Below are 19550 nucleotides of genomic sequence, written 5' to 3' on the forward strand. Positions count from 1 at the left end.
AGCGAAGCACGGTGTGCAACTGCGTGGAAGATGTGTGATAAACACGAATTATTGTGACTGATGTGAAAAATTTGTAAAGATGAATTCTCGACATTCCAACGACCTACTGTATTCCATGTGCTACATGTATATGAGGGATACGGAGGAGAATTTGAAACAGGACCCGCGTCGTACGCGGGAAGAAGCTGCAGCGATAAAACTGATAATATCGCACATGTTCAACTTGGCGGCAGGAGCCGCGGTTATAAACAGATACGAAAGCAGATTTACCACTGAACTAAATAGATCGGCCGAAGCCATAGCCGACTATTTAGACTGGAGCATAATCAATGACCCAGCTAAGTATTTGAGTCAATCAAACAAGTAAAGCGGTTAGTAATTATCAAATCAAATAAACATGACGACAAACGAGGACGATGCCGTTGAAAGCTGGAAAAAGCAGCTAACGGCACTGGAGCAAAGCATTGCTCCGATTATCAAAGACGCATGCAAATTAGCAGAAGACGACGACGAAGTCGAAACATTACTAGTGCAACAAGAAGCACTAACAAGCTTGTACGATCAAGCTTGTGCAGTGATACTGAAAATTGAGGGCCAAACGGGGCCCTCCAAGAGACGGGATGCTCTCCTCCCCGCATATATCAAGTCCAGAGCCAGTTTGGCAAAGAGAATACGGCATGCGCAATCACAGACGAATGAACCGAGTCAGGATGAAGGTTCAAGGCAAGTACTGGATCAAACAATGATCACCGGCAATAGCAAGGCCGATTATTTACCCCGATTGGAGCTCCCGAAGTTCCGTGGGTCAGCCACCGAGTGGCTATCGTTTAAAGCCCGCTTTGAGAAGCGGATTGCGACCCTAAACGAGGATGCAAGCAAATACGCTTTCCTGGCGAAATGTTTAGAATACGAGCCCGCTCGTAACTCCTGCGAAGCACTCGAGAATTCAGGAGTGCCTTTCACTGAAGCCTGGGCCAAACTGGAAGCAAGATTCTACAAGAAACGAATCGCATATGAAGGTTACTTTTACACTCTGCTGAAAATTAAAAGGATACATAAGGCATCGCAAAGAGCGATACTAGGACTGATCGACGCTGTCGATACACTATTGTCCGCCACTCGACAAATAGCAAATGAACAACCTGGCGAACCAGATTGCATCGCCAATGGGTTACTAATATGCTTAGTGAAAGAACGATTGGATGAATCAACACTTTCTAAGATTGAAGAAAAGTTGGACCTCCAGCGCATTTATGTTTGGAGCGAATTCAAAATAGAATTAGAGCGGCTGGCTAACCAGATGACTTGCAAAGTGGCTGCCGAAACGGCACACTCTAGTCATCGACCCCAGCCGAAAGTCGTAGCAGCAATCGAAGGCAAAGCTGCGACCACCAAAGACAAAAGGGAAGCACAGCGGTGCTACGTTTGTCACAATGAAGGACACACAGCATTTACGTGTCCTAAATTCACGAAAATGAGCATCCCAGAACGATGGGAAACTATCAAAGCAGGGAGGCACTGCTTTAATTGCCTCATACCTGGGCACTCAACGAAGGAGTGCAAATCACAACGGAAATGCCAAATATGCAGCACGAAGCATCATACACTACTTCATCGTGGAGACTCTCCCAAGGGGGACGAGATCCAACAATTGCATCCCGAGAAGGATGTCAATCAAGCACAAGCAAGTTCAACGAAATGACTAGCTCAGGAAGAATACGTCTTTCTGGGCACAGCCATAATTCATGTTAAGGGTGAGCAGAAATGGCACCCTCTTCGATGTCTACTTGATTCAGGGAGTCAAGTAGAAACAATCACAGAAAAGGCTGCTCGAAGCCTAGGAATTCCGCAACACTCGGTAAACGTAACCATTAAAGGAGTTAGCGGACAAGCACATGTTAAAAGGGGTATCAAAACTGTGATAGCCTCTCACGCAAGCAACTACAATGAAAGTTTAGAATTGATCATAGTGCCAAAGATATTGGACGATCAACCAAGCACAGCTATTGATGAAAAGGGTATACGGATACCAGAACAATTGCACCTTGCCGATCCCCAGTTTTACAGATCGAATGAAATCGACATTCTCCTCGGAGCGAGAATATTTTTCAAAATTCTAATGCCAGGCCGGCTTAGCGTAGCCAACGGTCTTACGTATCAAGAGTCCAGCTTGGGCTGGATTGCATGTGGGACGCTACGTCACAGCAGCCCATCAACCACTGTATTGTCTGCTACAAGGTGTAGCAGAAATGAATTCGAATTCCCACAGGACGAAATGGCCAAACTCATAGAGAAGTTTTGGCGTCTTGAAGAAGCGTGCTTTCAAGACTGGGAACCAAAGCAACATGACGAATGCGAGGCGGAAAGTCACTTCCGCACAACGTTAGAGATCGCTCCCGACGGGAGATACATTACACGAATGCCCCTACGGGGGGAGCCGTCATCGTTAGGCGACTCTTATCAACAAGCATATAGAAGATTCACATCGCTTGAGCAAAGGCTCAAGCGGAATGCAGACCTGTACAAAGAGTACAGGGCATTCATGAATGAATATGAAATACTGGGACATATGGTACCAGTCACCACAGAAGACTTTCACAAAGTAAAGTATTTCATCCCTCACTCGTGTGTGGTGAAACCAGATTCAACATCCACCAAGGTTAGGGTGGTGTTCGACGCAAGTGCAAAGACGTCAACCGGAGTATCCCTGAACGATATACAAATCGTGGGACCAACCATTCAAAAGGACTTATTTGATCTGCTAATTGATTTCAAGACGCACAACGACGTGCTAGTAGCAGATATTGCAAAGATGTACAGACAAATTCACATCGCATACACAGACACTTGGTTACAATGTATTTTGTGGCGCGACAGCCCCAATGATCAATTGAAAGCGTATAGACTGACGACTGTCACATATGGTGAAGCGTCTTCATCATTCTTGGCCTGTAGGGCACTACACGAAGCAGCTGAAGATTATCGGTCGGTAAATCCGAGAATTGCCGACACCATTCAACGATCGTTCTATGTTGACAATCTAATGATTGGAGCGTCCAACGCAGATGAACTGACGGAGACGAAACGAGAAATAGAGCATGCACTGTCACTTCATGGATTTCCACTTCGAAAGTGGGCATCAAACAACGCAAGCGTACTGGAAGGAATTCCAGAGAAAGACTTGGAACCATTGATCCAAGTTGGTGACCAAGAGGTCATAAAGACATTGGGGATAGCCTGGAACCCCAAAACAGACGTGTTCCAGTTCATCAGTACGAAAAACATAGGTGAAACATAAGAAGCGCTCACAAAGCGACAGATGGTCTCGAAGATTTTGAGACTGTATGACCCAATCGGATTGATACAACCTGTAATCATTACAGCTAAAATATTGATGCAAGAATTGTGGACTTATAACGTCAGCTGGGACGATGATGTTCCAGATCAAGCACTAAGCTCATGGAAGAAGTTCGAAGCTTCATTAGTGGAGCTCAGCAAGATAGAAATACCTCGGATGTCGACTCCGAGTCATACGATCGCACTAGATTTACACGGATTCAGTGACGCCTCCGAAAAGGCTTATGGATGCGTCATTTACTTACATGCAATCAACTTAAAAGGAGAAGAGAGTACGAATCTCTTATGTTCGAAATCGAGAGTGGCGCCTTTGAAGAAGGTCACTCTGCCCCGTCTGGAACTCTTGGCGGCGGCACTTCTAGCAGAACTAACTGCTAAAATAAAGAGCATTCTGGCCGGTCGAATCTCGTCGGAATATTACTACAGTGATTCACAAGTAGCGCTAAGTTGGATCAAATCTTCAAATACACGTTGGGGAACCTTCATTAGAAATAGAGTGCAGAAGATACACTCCACCACGAATCCAGAGCATTGGAAATATATATCTACGAAAGAAAATCCGGCTGATATGGTTTCGAGAGGAATTCCAGTCAGAAAATTACGCGAAGCAAAACTAGAATTTTGGTTACACGGACCGGAATGTATACGAAGAAGACAATATTATCTGCAGAGCGGCTACGAATACACTGCTGCTGCAGAACAGGAAGAGATTAAAGAACCAATAACACGATTGGTAGCAGCAACAGGAAAGGCATGCGAAGACTTAATCGCAAAATACCCGCACCATCACACTCATGACAAAACAGTAAGACACTTTGCATGGCTGTGTAGAGCCATAAACAATATGAAGAAGGTCAATAAAGACACAGGCATCAGAAACGAAAAGAGATCGGGCCCACTCACCACCACTGAATTGAATGAAGGACTAACACTCGTAGTCCGAATTATGCAAGCCACTATTTATCCAAATGAAGTAGCGGAATTACGAAAAACTGGGAAGGTGCCTACGAAAGGACCTTTCCAGCATCTCAACGCAATCGTCAGAAATGGAGTCATACATGTCACAGGGAGACTCCACAATGCAGAAATGCCCATCTCACAAAAGAATCCAATATTGATTCCCAAATCGCACCCATTTTCGAGGGTAATAATTCAAAAAATACATGAGGATAGATTTCACGCCGGAACAGATCTGGTAATAAACGAATTTCGACAAAGATTTTGGATGAGGGATCTCCGAAGGACCGTACAAGGAGTCATTCAACGATGCATCTTATGTGCCAAAGCGCGGCCCAGACGTTTACAGCAACAAATGGGACAACTGCCCTCGCCCAGGGTAAATGAATCAGTAGCGTTCACTCACACGGGAGTGGACTTATGTGGGCCATTCGAAGTATATCTCAATCAAAAATCGAAATGCAAGACCACAGCATATGCTTGCATCTTCATATGTTTTGCGACCAAAGCAGTTCACCTAGAAGTCGTCGAAGATCAGTCGACGGCAGCGTTCATATCAGCACTTCTCCGTTTCACATCAGTGAGGGGAATACCCGAGGTTATTTACTCCGACAATGGGCGGAACTTTGTCGGGGCCAGCAGAGAACTCAATCGTTTACGAAGAATATATAACAATGAAGTTTTTCAAAACAAATTAGTTGATATTGCGGCAACTCACAGAATAAGATTTTCATTCATTCCACCCCGAAGCCCCAGCTTTGGAGGACTTTGGGAAGCGAACATAAAGGTAGCCAAGCGGCTCTTTAGTGCAGCGGCCAGAGGAGCACAGCTAAACATCATGGAATTGCAGACACTGTTCTACCAAGTGGCCGCAATAATGAATTCGCGACCACTCACACCTGTTTACACGACGCCAGATTCACCGACCGCGATCACACCCGGTCATTTTTTGATAGCACGCCCAATGCTAGCCGTGCCCATCCCTACGCAGAGTGAGGATGGAAGCAATCTCACAACCAGATGGAAACGAGTACAATCGCAGCTCGAACAATTTTGGAGAAGATGGAGAGACGAGTATCTCCACCAGTTACGTGATTATGCAAAATGGACCAAGCAACAAGCCAACGTTAAGGTAGGCCAAATCGTATTGATCGGAGACGATCACCTTCCCGTAGCAAGGTGGCCTATGGGAATTGTCACACAAATACACCCTGGAGATGATGGAGTAGTCCGAGTGGCAGTAGTGCGAACCGCTACCGGAATTTACAAACGCAACGTGCGAACACTTGCTCCTCTACCAGTCGAGGAGCACACCATTCAACCCATTATAGAAGAGTATGACAACACAGCTGATAACGAACAGCAATCTCAAGCCGAAGCAATCGAACTAGAAGACGATCCCCCTCCCCAAGCACCCCAAATGATTTGGGACGGTAGACTACGCCCTCGTCCCAAAGGGGGGAGAAAATGGAAGTACACGAAATCAGATTGGGTGACGACCCTATGAAAAAATTGACAATGCAAATTTCCGCTGATAATAGCGAGACCCGAAATTCCAAACGAAGTGGTTTCACACGCTCGAGTGCTTGGGTCAGCGATTAAGACCCTCCTCGATGCAATAAAATGCGCCACAATGTAGGGAACATTACGAGTTCCAAGAAAACGCGACAATTAAAAACAAGTATAATGTTCGGCAGCGATAAGATCGAGAATACCATATCGATGCACGACGTCGCATCATATTCCATAGACGGGGCATTCATCGTGGCGATGGTGATCGCCATCATTTACTACCATTGGAGGAGAAACACGAAACGACTGCGCGAACTGGAAGGGGCGCAGCGGAGGATCCGACTCGATAGTGTGAATGCTGTATAATCAAAATAATGCGAACGCTGTATAATCAAACGCACATTTTGTGCTGACATGGAGAAACAAGAAACACCCAAGTGACCTAAGCAATGTAAAATTTAAGGAAATACAGTTCAGTCTAAAACCGACCGTGAAGGAGTTAGTACTTAGTCCGAAAGCCGTGTTGGGCCACTATGGCCCAATACTAACATCTTAATTTTAACGAACAACATCACCCGTATGTCGTCTACAGGGTGGCAACGGTTGCTTGTCAGTAAAATAAATGTTCATAAAAACACAATGAATGATTGAAAATCTACAAAAGGTTTATTTCCTGAAAACTTACATTTTATTATTGAGAAATTACGTGCTCAGTTCGAACCTCTCACCTTTTTCTTTAATAACCAGCCGTAGACGTTTCTTGAACGCTTCGTAACTGGCACGCACCATTGTCCGAAATATTGATCAAGAGTTTCTTGAAAGATTCAATAGAGTGGCTATTTGTGTTTCCTATTTTACTGACCATGTATCCCCATGCAAAGTAATCGAAAGGATTAAGATTCGGTGATGAGGCAGTTGAGCGGCGGTGACTCGATGTGCCACGTCGTCCTTCGGTTGACCGACGGTAAGTATTCCGAGACCAATCGTTTCCAAAATCTATCTCGTCTGCAATGTCAGTCATAGTTCGTCTGTCGTTGAAAACATTCTATGCTGCCTTCAGAGAGCATACCAGTCTTTCCTAATCCCCACCCGCGTGAGGTGAGCTAGGTGGATTACAATTCGAGCGACTGGAAATTCGTTTCATTATCGATGTAGAACTTCAATGGTTTGCCTCTGCGACATGTGGAAAGACGTATGGTTATCCACACGACGTATAGTCGTCAAGCAGTGAGCGACTTCGAGGTGAATGGCTCTTGTAGACATGCAGGTGAACAAGCACACGTATCGTTTCTCCGACCCTCCTCGACCCAATTCGATTATGAGTGAATAGCGGCAATTTTTGCGTAAGGCGTGACCTTGGTGGTGGACCTTGGAGCAATTCGTAGGATCCTTGGACGACACTTCTTCACTTTCAACCACACATTGCAGATTTTGAAGGAGGACTACGTCTTTCATTTCTATACCGGGGTGTAAAATCAAAGTTTCGAAAACGAAAGCGTTACGCCGGAGACCGAGATTTTGAGCGTTAATAGCTCCTAAACAACTGAACGAAATGGTATGATAAACACTTCATTCGAAAGATAAAATGTCTACGCGTTCTATACTTGTTACTTTTTGATCCAAAAACTTGTTTCAATAGTCTTAAAATTGCATTCAAAACAGGCTATTGAAATCACCAATCGGTATATAAGCGAGCGCCGCTCGGAAATCCACTCAGTTCTAATTGAACAGCGATTGGAGCATGTTGTCGCTGTTGTGGTGAAGCTCTTCGTTTATCATGAAAGCGCGGATGAACGGTGTCACCAAGAGCCTGTTTGTGCACCCTAGGCCAGAAGGGAATCCATCAGGAGGAGAGTGATGCCACAAACGGTTCCCCGGGAAGACATCGCTATAACGCATACACGCGCGGAATTCTTTCCGTTTGGATGCCATTCAGCATCGAGAAAGTTCCGGAAAGATCTAATCATTTCTGGAAAATAATCTGCCAGTTCCTCTGGGAATTTAAAAATACATTCATGTGAAAGAGTTTATTTGAATGTTTTCTATCCATGTAACACTGTGACCAAATACATTTGGTTTTGTGATTTTTCAATCAATCGCAATTAACAGGATAGCTTCTGAAGATTATTCTTCCCCATCAGTAGGATATTTCCGTATCCAATATTGTATGCACCCGCAATCGATTCTTGCTCTGTCGCCGAAAGTTCCGAGCTCAGAGAGTTCATTCCCCTCTAGTTTGCCTTCCAAATTGCCATCGTAAACCACACCTTCTCTCGATTCAATCACACACAAAAAGCATACTTAAGCGATATTCTGGTGGTGAGACACATTCATTTTTCGTGAGGACATCGACAAGACAACATCGTTGCTGAGGGTGCTGGACGGCGAAGGATCGAGATCTGCCCTGAAACGCAAGCAGTTTGTTTGAAACTGTTAGGGAGCACAGAGAAGCCGATCCTTCAGAAGAGAAGGTGACCATCGAAGCAGCCGCTACACACACACATACGTGCTGGAAAAGGTGGACGGCGAAGGATCGACACATACACGCGCAGAGTTCTTTCCGTTTGGATGCCATTCAGCATCGAGAAAGTTCCGGAAAGATCTAATCATTGCTGGAAAATAATCTGCCAGTTCCTCTGGGAATTTAAAAATACATTCATGTGAAAGAGTCTATTTGAATGTTTTCTATCCATGTAACACTGTGACCAAATATTTTTCAATCAAGTACTATTAACAGGTGGTTATCGAGTTAGTATTAACCACTGGTGGGCTTCCAGTATCGAAGAAAATGTGGAAATATCTAATCGTTGCTGGAAAATAATCTGCCAGTTCCCCTTGGAATTGAAAATTACATTCAAGCGAAAGAGTTTATTTCAATGTTTTCTATCCATAAAATATCCATATAATACATTTGGGTTTGTGATTTGTCAATCAAGTACCGTTAGCAGGAAAGCTTCTGAAGATTATTCTTCAGAACAAGGTATTTCGTATCCTATATTGGATGCATAAAACCTTGTGCCTCCAACGTAACGCTCTCGTTTTCGAAGTCCCCCAAATATTATTCATTCATTCAAATATTTATTCATTTATTCAGAATGGATTTAGATTCAACTTCAAACAAATGATCTCTAAATCAACGATAGTCCTACGTCACCCTTGCGGTTATACCATAGATATAACCCACTTCCTGTTTTTTCAATTCTGCTCGCATTTTCTGAATACGGAAACGTTGCCGGATTTCATTATTGGCTGTTTCCGGGTTGCATTGGACAACCTGTTGGTTGTAGTACTACTGCATTTTCTCGGTCACCAAAAGCTTTTTGGGAAGAACAATCGGGAACTCGTCTATAGTGTCAGTTCTGTCTAAGTAGTCGTCGATGTAGTGATTCTCGAAAATCACCTTCGCCGCTTCCCAAAACTGCGATCACTAAACCTTACAGTCGTCTTCTCGAAACACAACAGAAATATCCGATTCCTCCAGAGAGCAAGTATTCCTGAGGAGATTAGAAAGCTCCCGTTTCGTTAGCGTACTACATGTATCACATGGACTGGAAAGTTCCGGGATTTTTAAAGAATCCAATCGTTTTTTTTTTTTGGCAAAGCTGTATTTATTCCTAAACATAGTTTCTTTCGATTCGTTTTCTGTAGTACGAAACGTCTAGGCCTTCGAAATATGCCTCAGTTTCTGCGATGGCTTCCTCATTCGATGTGAACCTCTTGCCATTGAGCCTGCGCTAGAGGTTTGAAAACATATAGTAGTCGCTGGGAACCAAGTCTGGAGAATATGGTGGGTGAGCAACCAATTGGAGTCGTAATTGGTCCAACTTGGCCATCGCTTTTAAGGACGTATGCGACGGTGCGTTGTCGTGATGGTACAGAACTTCTTTCGTTCAGTTTGCCCAATAAAGCTGCATAATCCGGTAATTGTTTGGGCATCCCAAAAAACGGAGACTAAAACCTTCCCGGCTGACCGTTGGCTTTCGTGGATTGTCAACCACTCTGCAGACCGCCTATTGGACTCAGGAGTGTGGTAATGGATCCACGTTCTATTCTTTGTCACAAAACGTCGTACACTCGATTACGCTTCAACAACGCCAAACCGGCTGTTGGATCATCAACGCGCCGCTGTTTTTGGTCGAGGGTCAGCAAACGTGGCACTTGTGATATTCCGTAATACACCGATAAATCTTTTATATAAAACGCCTAACAATCGCACACCTTCTATCTTTTCGACGCATCCATCAGAGCATCAGCACCCAACGCGAGGATAGCTTTTTCATGTCCAAAATGTCGTGCAAAATGTATCCCACTCGTTCTTTTGAAATGCCTACTGTCTCAGCTAACTCGCGCAACTTTCTTTACCGTCGTTCAAAACGAGTCGAGTTTTACGATTTCTAGATTCGTAGCCTCTTTTGACCTTCCAGAGCGAGGTGCATCACTGGTGCTTGTTCGGCCCATTTTAAATTCACTAAACCACCGATAAACTGTTGTTCTCGAAGAGCAGTACAATATCATTTCGTCAACCACTGCATTGATTGTTCAGGAATTTTTCCCACCATATTCCTCTTTTTCCATTTTCTATACGAATTCTCAACTGTAGTTTGTGAACAAATAAAAGAAATGTCATGAAACTTCACACATAAGCTAGTGACAGATGGACCTCTCCAAATGAATCTTGTTCACTTTTCAGTGGCGCCATCTGTTGAAAAGCCCCGGGACTATTCAGCCCATGTAGTATGATGCCCGAGAATTACATCGTCCAGTTCCACGACTCTCTATTGGCTCTCCTGTTCGCCCCATTTTTTTATTTTTTTGCCCGATTAGAGTCTGCGAAGTTGCCTTGATGGTGTTGTACCTATTTGAAACTAGCCTTCAAGAATCAGAATGCTCATGTTTCTACTAAGGCCTCAAATCAACTTGGATTCATATTTCGGTTCGCCAAGGAATTCAGGAATATTATATCTCATGGCTTGCTACTACATGTATGGTCTACAGTCTCATACCCGTCGGATTCTCGATGAACACTATTCTTGCAGGATGTCTGATATTCTTGTAACAAGTCCTGCTTGTTATATCCTACCAACTTTGGCTAATTTATGGATACTGAGTTCGTAGATGAATTGCATGAGCTCGTGGTTCATCCTTCACCACCATACGCCGTCATTCTGCACACCACCCATCATGGTACTTAGCACATGTCGTTCAAACACTCCGATAGCTCGCAGGTACTTTTCGAGCATTATTCACGTATCGTGCCCATCGAAGACAACCGGTCTGATGAGCGTTTTGTACTGGGAACATTTCACACGATTACTAAGTCTGATTTCAAGTGTTTTTGGAGACAATAGATCATAAGCATGACTCCCATCGATTCCGAATCATTGTCAATCTTTACCATTGAATCAAGGTAAACAAATTGGTCCACTATTAATCGCCATCGATAACTTCACTACTGCTTAATTGAGCCATGTTGTGCTCGGGTTTGAAAGCCAGTATCTATTTGGTTTTAGACACATTAATTCTCAGCCCAACTATTTGTCTGTGCTCCCGTGGCCGAGTGGTTAGCGTCAAACCTAACATGCCGGGGGTTCGGGTTCGATTCCCGTTCTGGTCGGGGAAATTTTTCTTCAAAGAAATTTCCTCTGACTTTCACTGTGGTCACGCGTATTCTAGAGCTTGCCACTCAGAATGCATTCAAGGCGTGTTATTTGGCATAGAAATCTCAACTAAGTACTAATGAAAATGACGCAAGTAATACTACGTTGAGACGGCGTAGTTCCTCTAGGAACGTTAGTGCCATATAAGAAGAAGAAGAACTATTTGTCTGGTTAAGTCTGGTGTAATGTTCTGGTACAGTCTCAAATTTTCTGTCGACATGATCAACAAGGCAGATGAATTGACTGGATTTGTTGAGAATTTTGTAACGTTAGTAAAACGCCGCATAACTCATACCACCCTCTAGCGAAATATTGAATAGCTGTCGAGAGTGACCTTCATCTTGTCGAAGTCCCCTGTGGGACTCGAATGAATCAGGTAATCCACCCGATATACGCACACGGCACTGTATTCTATACATCGTAACCCTGATCAGTCTTTACAACTTCCGGAGAAGCCGTTCTCGTTCATGATTCTCAATAGTTCTTTTCGTGTTATTGAATCATATGCGGCTCCAAAGTCGATGAATAGATGGTGCGTAGTAAATCTATACTCACAGCATTTCTGGACGATCTGAGAAAGCACATTCAGGACGATGATAGCACGAAAACTTTCACGGTCTAGTTTGTCGGTTTTCTTCAAAACAGAGAAAATAACTCCACTTCTTTCCACTCCTCCTGCGGTTCTGTTTCCCGAATTCTGACAATCAGTCGATACAGGCAATTACCCAAATTTTATGGGCCCATCTTGATAAGTTAACTTTATCTATCAATGGGGGTTGCACATCTTCAATATAAACTGCACCAACGTAATTGCTTCCATCATTATGTTGATCCTCTACATGTATACCATTCAGGTATTCATCGAAGTGTTGCCTCATTCTTTCGGTTACTCACTATCATTCGTCAAAACATTCCCATCCTCATTCCGACACATTTCTGCTCATGATCTGAAGCCTTTTCGGCTTCAGTTTCAACGGCCAACGGTACCAAGTTCCGTTTACAACTGTTGGTGTGAACCACTGCGTCCATTATTTTGAACTATTGTGGTATACCCCATTTTCTGTAGTACACCTCGAGCTTATCCACTGCTTATTGTGGAAGGAGTAGACTGAAAGCTATGGCGATATAATTGCCAATCAGGAATACTCTGTTTGATAAAATTTATGATCTTGATCGGTGACGCAGACCAAATTTACTTGGGTTCCAGAATAGCTTTATCAAGGTGTTGAAGTCTGCGTCTTGTTAGAGCTCCGCAGTTACAGAGCAAATGTTCCGAGATTTCGATTTCGGCATTACAAAAGCGACAAATATTATCTTGTGCTAAACCTATGTTCTTATGATATTTGCTCGGACAGGGTCCTGTTATAAGGCCAGTGAATGTGCTGAAGTCTGTCTTATTAAAGCTCAGCAGTTGTGAAAAATTGTTTTGCCTGGTTAACTTGTACAGCCATCCAATTGGCTGTTACTTTCCGGTTTTCCCATTTCTTTAGCTCACTTGTCAACACACAGTCAGAAAGTCCACATAATGGTTCTGGATCAGTGGATGGTGAGTTTGAGCCGTTTCTGGAAAGTGCATTCCCAGATAATGTTTGAAGAGCATTTAAAGGCGTTTAGAGCTTTCTTTCTTCTTCTGGTCGGAACTAACAACTGGCAGCTCCTGTGTTTTGGCCCAGTATCACAGATTATATGGCCAGCAAAACAGTGATCCCAGTGGTGCTAACATGACGGCAAGCCGTTTATCACTTTTATCGGGTTTTTTACATCAAATATTATTATTTACAATTTTACAACTTCAATTATTCTGTGTTCCTTTTTTAACATTGCCACACCACCATAATTATCTCGAAATTTTCCTATGAAGTGATATCGTGAAGTGAATCGTTCATCTAATTTTTATGAGTGTTTCCTTCTACCACTGCATTCGCCAATTGGAATTATTTCTGTGTACAGTTCATGAGTTTATTCTTGATTTTCTCTTGATTGCACAACTGACTGAGAAAGTCAGTGTAGTATGCCATCAATGTCGCCTTGGTGTTTTAGCTAGGTTTCATGCGCTTTTCCCGCACAAAATTCTCCCATTTCTCCTTCTCCGTTCCACTGTTCCGTCTGTCGCCATTGTTTTCTCAATGTTTCTCCGTATTGTATCGATGCGTACGACTCACCCAACACAGGAAAATCGTTGAGGTTCTCCAGAGGTGCATACGCGTTTTGTGTTCGTAGAGGAAAATATTCTCTGGCTTCAGCAAAAGTAATTGCTGTTTTCACCATTACCAATTTGATGTTCTTTTGTCTAAGCCTCTCCGGACAATTTTCGAAGAGTGATCTTCCGATCTGCAGTACGCACACTTTGGCCTATTTTTACACAGTTTAAACTCCTCTTCCGTGTCGTGTTGACCGGCACACTTCTTGCATCTACGTGCTCCTTTGCATCGTTCCTCACTATGGTTAAATCTGAAGCATTTGTCGCAAGCTATTAGTTTCTGTCCGAACGGCCTCACTCTGCTGTAGCAGCAGAAAAGACATGCTCGATCCGGTAGTGTTTTCGCTCTGAATCTTACACTGATTCGACTTGCAGGAATTTTCACACCATCCTCATATCGGGACAGGCGTTTCACGCTAACGATTGGAACGTCGCTCAGGATATCTCCCATTATTTCATCTTCCGAAATGCCCGTCCGAATTCCGTCAACTGTACCCGTCACACAGACCAGATGTTGGGGTACATATGCTTTATAGCAGCATGTCGTGCTTTCGTTTATCAACTCTACGAAAGAAACCGCTTTCGTGTAGCTGCTGAAGGTGAGAATACGGTTTCGTATCCGTTATATACTGCTTAAACTGATCCATTTTTCTTAGTGTTGTTCCAACCGCAAACTTGTTTGCTTTTTGCCCATCGTCATTAATCCGTAGCTCCATGTATAGTCTGCATGGACCTGTATCCACATCCTAATACACCACATTTGTGAATGTTTTATTCTGCTGGAACCGAGCTGAACCTCTAAGCTGACTGCTCCAACGCAGTCGCTATTCAGATCCTTCATCTTCATCCGAAGGAAAATTTGACGTGAACTTGTCCGGGGTTTTTTTCGCTCCGCTCATTTTTAGGTTATGTGTTCTTCTCTCCTTCCCAATACGGCGTCCTCGTGGTTGGATTCTTTTTCACCACGAAATTTCTTGTTTTGGCTTCAAGTTTTGCTTCAATTAACCGCAAAACGCATTCTTAGCACTTCTTTTCCCTTTCGTCCACTAAGTTGAATATCGTAAATAAAGAAAATAAACTTGGAAATGGCAAACACTCCAAACGTTTAAAAGGCGATCATTCCGAACAATGGCTTCCCATTGTATGGTTTAGAACTTCAAGTACCACTTGACTGTCTGAGAATATGCAGATGTTAGCATGCCTATATTTTATTTTGAGGCAGACATTTGAACATTCTATTATTGCAGCTATTTCTGCCTGAAAACTATTGGTCAGTTTCCCGTAGCCACAGAGATTTTAGTTCTTGGGCCGTACACTCCGGCACCTGTTCTGTTTCCTTTTTCCGACCCATCAGTGTAGAACATGATTGAACTATTGAGTATTCCACCCTCAACCCATACTGAACGAGAATGTTCGATCACTTTGTATGGAATGTCATAATTGGTCCTAGTTTCCATCCAATCACTGTTCATCTCTGAGGCTGGTCCAGAGGGTAAGAGATTCAGGATGCTCAAGTGACCAGTTTTGTTTCCGTCTAATATTTTTTTCCATCTTTTAAGCTTTAGAGCGCTTTTCTTAACCTCTAGCTGAAAATGTTGGTTCAAAGGCAACAGGTGAAGTATCTGTCTGAATATCGGTCGCATTACGAAAAACGTCCAATTTCAAGCTCTTATTGCTCAGTTATATCTTGATGACGATACAAGCAAGCTGCGGGGGATTTTGAATCCGAGCAAGAACATATGAATTCACATACATTTGTACAGACCGGTATACGCAAACTATAAAATCGTGCAACATGACGATGGGTTTTAAGACGAATATCAAGCCCGCTACTTACCCAGTTCTCTTCAGATTGCTTCGGGTCGCGTGGCGAGAGCAGATTCTTATTGCTTTCGTCGGCCGAACGTGCCCTCGGTCGTTTGCTGTGCCTCAGCGTGTTCGTTGGTGACGCTTGAGTGGAATGTGAATGTTCTTGGTTGGATTGGGCCTAAAAGGAACGAGAAACTTTTTTGCTACATTTGAACCAGCGGATGTTGGCATTCAATACTCACCACCTGCAGTGGCCTGCAATTGATTAACGTCCGATTGTCCGCTCCGAACAGTGGTTTCATCACATTGTTGATGCACACATTTGGCGCAGAGTTCGATCGATCGTGCTGATTGAGTGAGCGCGGATGCCGTAGACTAACGGTGCCCGGATTGATGATTCCCACCGTACTCTCCGGGTTTGATAACAAATATTGATAGAATATGCTGTCCATGTACCGCTTGCTGCAAACTGGTGGCACCTTATCCACGCAGCGTTGGTGGAACCGATAGTTGCACTGACTACAGTAGTACCCGGTGAACAACAGCCGACGACAGCACTCGCAAAAGGCCAACGAGAAGAATGTTTTGCGAATATACTGGTGCTGGATGTAGGTAGGAAATCCAAGATCCAAAATACGAACAAACACTTCTTCGCAGTTTAGCGAACAGATGTCGGTATCCCACGGGATCGGATGATCACTGCCCGCGGAAGTTACCTCGCAAATGTCACAAGTAAGATCACGACGCTGGAGTGCTTTCGCGAGTGCATCCTTGAGGCGCATCCCCGGTATCACCTGCACCGATGTTCGCTGCTGATTCGGCAAATGTGCTCTGAGAAGCATCTTGGATTGCCGACTCAGCGTGCCGCACATGCTTTCAACCTGTGTGTCGTGGGGGGGAAAAACTTTCTTAATAACTTCCAACTTAACGTGTTCTCATCAACAAATAACAAATATTTTCTAATGGCAAAGATGGAAGTTCGTCGTGTTTTGTGTCTAGGAAAAATTAAACACACAAATGTTTGTAAAATCCGGGTCAAATCTGTGATCCGTTGTAACCAGTTAAAGGCGTTATTGATACTGCAAGAGATAAGTTAAAAGTTGCTAGCTCAACTGATACTTATTTTCAGTATTATCTACAAAAACGGTGGATGGGTTATACCTATGATATAACCGCAAGGTTGACGTAGGACTGCCGTTGGTAAACATTTGTGTTTTTTCAATTAGCAATATTCGCACTTCGAATGTTCCTCATTGGGTAAATTATTGAATCAACTAGTGAATGAATGAAACAATTTACGAATTCAATTGCAAACAAATCCCTATTTAGGTCAATTCATGCATTATAGTAGTGGTTATCGCCGCAAATAGTTATCAACATTTTGCCTAATCATCTAACGGTATACGAAGAAGTTCAGTGAGCTGTCGATATGAAGAGGCATGCAGTCCTGGATAACCGAGCCAAAGCGTTGTATTTCTACCCGCTTTTGTAGACTGTGTTAGCAAAACGAATTCCAGAGTGTTAAAATGCATGGGGGTATCAATAAAAAAATTGGTGGGTTATAGCTATGATATAACCGCAAAGTTGACGTGGGACTAGCTTAGCTTAGCAATCATTTGTTTGTATTGATTAAATTTTTGTTTGAAACAATTTACAAATTCAATCGAATTCAATATATTTGCTTTGTGAGTAAAGAGATTGAATAAATGCCATGTAAGGTCAATTCATGCATTGCGATAGATTATGTTCTTCGTTACAAGTAAAGTTAATGACAGTCCTTTCACGTTTAGTATGATGCCCAGGACAAAATATGTGAACGGAAGAATTATCAAACGATTATTTTATTTTAAATTTCCCTCTGAAGTTTGCATTTCTCAAGTGCACGTACTTCTCGAACCGCGAATTTGCTTGATTTGATTAACTTTAGGCACTCAGTGACAGAAATTCATTGAGCAGAAGATATGAAGGCATATCCTTCAATGCAATCTTGAATAATCGAGCCAAAGCGTTGTGTTCGTACCCGTTTTTGTAATCCGTGTTATGAAAACACATTTCGGAGTGCAAAAAAAACATGCGAGTGAGGAAAGTACCCCCTGCTTCCATGAATCAACAACTTCAACATATACTTTTTATGTTGTAGAGCCTTTAAACTTGAAAGTTCATTCGCCTCTAATGTCTGCTGGATTGTTCCAGGTTCCTATGTTCAGAATACCGTGTTAAGGAAACATATTCTAGTCTACACAAAGGCAAGCGAGTACAAAAGTACTCGCAGTTTGCATTTATTTGCCAAAACAATTTCCCCACGCTCCTTGGATTTAAAGTTTGTGTTAGGGAAACAAACTTCAGTCGGAACATAAATACCCCCGACTTTCATGTGTTTTCGATGCCGATTTCTCCAACACTGCTTGGTTTAGAAGTCTGTGTTAGGGAACACATTTCAGTGAGAACAAAAATCCCCATACTTTCATGTATTTGCAATGCCGATTTCCCCAAGGCTACTTGGTTATGATGGCTGTGTTGGGGAAACCGTAAATCGGGCCAATCAAAACTTGGCAGTTGGGGCGTTTAGATAACGCTTAACCTTTTACATTCAATTGTTTATCTAATGAAAAAATAACACTTTATTAATTGCGATAGATGCGTAGAAATATAGATGCAAACATCTTTCTGATACAGTAAGGAATGTTCGAGTTATAAGCATTCGGAATCTTTTATTTTTTCTTACATGTTCTGTGTTTATGCTTTCATTTTACCCCCCATATACTCCGGTTAGACGTAGTCCCGCGTCAAAATTACTGCCGAGATTAGGAATGCCGATTTCCCAACTTTGTGGTTTCTGAATATATGTTGGAAAAACTGTGTTTATGTAATCGCAACTTGCATATCATTTGCAATGCCAATTTCCCCAGGCTTCATGGTTTTGAAGTCTGTGTTAGGGAAACATTCCGATTTGCAAAAGCACAAACGAGTACAAAAGTACCCGCTGCTTGTATCCATTTTGCAATGCCGATTCCTCCAGGCTCCATGGTTTTGAAGTTTGTGTTAGGGAAACATTCCGATTCGCAGAAACGCAAACGAGTACAAAAGTACCCGGTGCTTGGAAACATTCCGATTTGCAAAAGTGCAAACGAGTACAAAAGTACCTACTGCTTACATCTATTTTGCAATGTCGATTTCCCCTGGCTCATTGGTTTTGAAGTCTGTGTTAGGGAAACATCCAGTCATTCCAGCGATCGTACCTCAATCATTGCGCAATTATAATTGGATTGGATTTCCGAGCGGCACTCGCTTATATACCGATTGGTGTGATTTCAATAGCCTGTTTTGAAAGTAATTTTAGGGCTATTGAAACAAATGTTTGGATCAAAAAGTAACAAGCATATAACGCGTAGACATTTTATCTTTCGAATGAATTGTTCATCATACTATTTCGTTTAGTTGTTTAGGAGCTATTAACGCTCAGAATCTCGGTCTCCGGCGTAACGCTTTCGTTTTCGAAACTTTGATTTTACACCCCGGTATAGAAATGAAAGACGTAGTCCTACGTCAAAACAGCAGCAATTGATATCACCGCAAGCTTCTGTTGATTGAGTTTCGTTTCTGGCATCACAGACCTGCTGTTGTGTATATTTCACTACACATAATGTTCTTAGGCGAATGGATGAAGGAGGTGTGTTTGAGGAAGGAATTGTGATCAGCGATGATCCGGTTGCGTATGTTGGAAGTTGTGGCGCTCGTATACACTGGCACTGCACAAATCTAACCAAATCAGATAATCCGAACATACTATTTAACCCTCCTATACTCGCACATTTACTTTCGGTCTCACAGAGGAGACTGAATTGAATGATTATTGAAACTGAATGAAGTTCAAGAAAAAATATTTTGTGAAGTTTCTTCCCTTATCCTTTCATCTTTTGAATAAAATGTTTATCATACTTCCTTCAACCGGCAATAAGATATTAGGCTGTCAAAAAAGTCCTGCAGTATTTCTGCGAGGTGTCGTTGTAAGCGCGTAGTTCTAATTGTATTCATTGTATCGAGTCATACTATAGCTT

At 42.8% G+C, this 19550-nt stretch overlaps 1 protein-coding gene across 1 annotated transcript in view; it reads right to left on the reverse strand.

The window, feature by feature from the left end:
* Positions 1–19550, reverse strand: part of LOC129768407 (raf homolog serine/threonine-protein kinase Raf) — a 42604-nt gene that overhangs the window by 2857 nt on the left and 20197 nt on the right. The window contains exons 2-3 of the mRNA XM_055770047.1: positions 15735–16373; positions 15521–15670 (exon numbers count right to left, since the gene is read on the reverse strand). Coding sequence (XP_055626022.1) covers positions 15521–15670; positions 15735–16373 — 789 coding nt within the window. The remainder of the gene's footprint in view (positions 1–15520; positions 15671–15734; positions 16374–19550) is intronic.

This window comes from Toxorhynchites rutilus, chromosome 2, assembly GCF_029784135.1.
Source record: "Toxorhynchites rutilus septentrionalis strain SRP chromosome 2, ASM2978413v1, whole genome shotgun sequence".
NCBI classification, from domain to species: domain Eukaryota; kingdom Metazoa; phylum Arthropoda; class Insecta; order Diptera; family Culicidae; genus Toxorhynchites; species Toxorhynchites rutilus.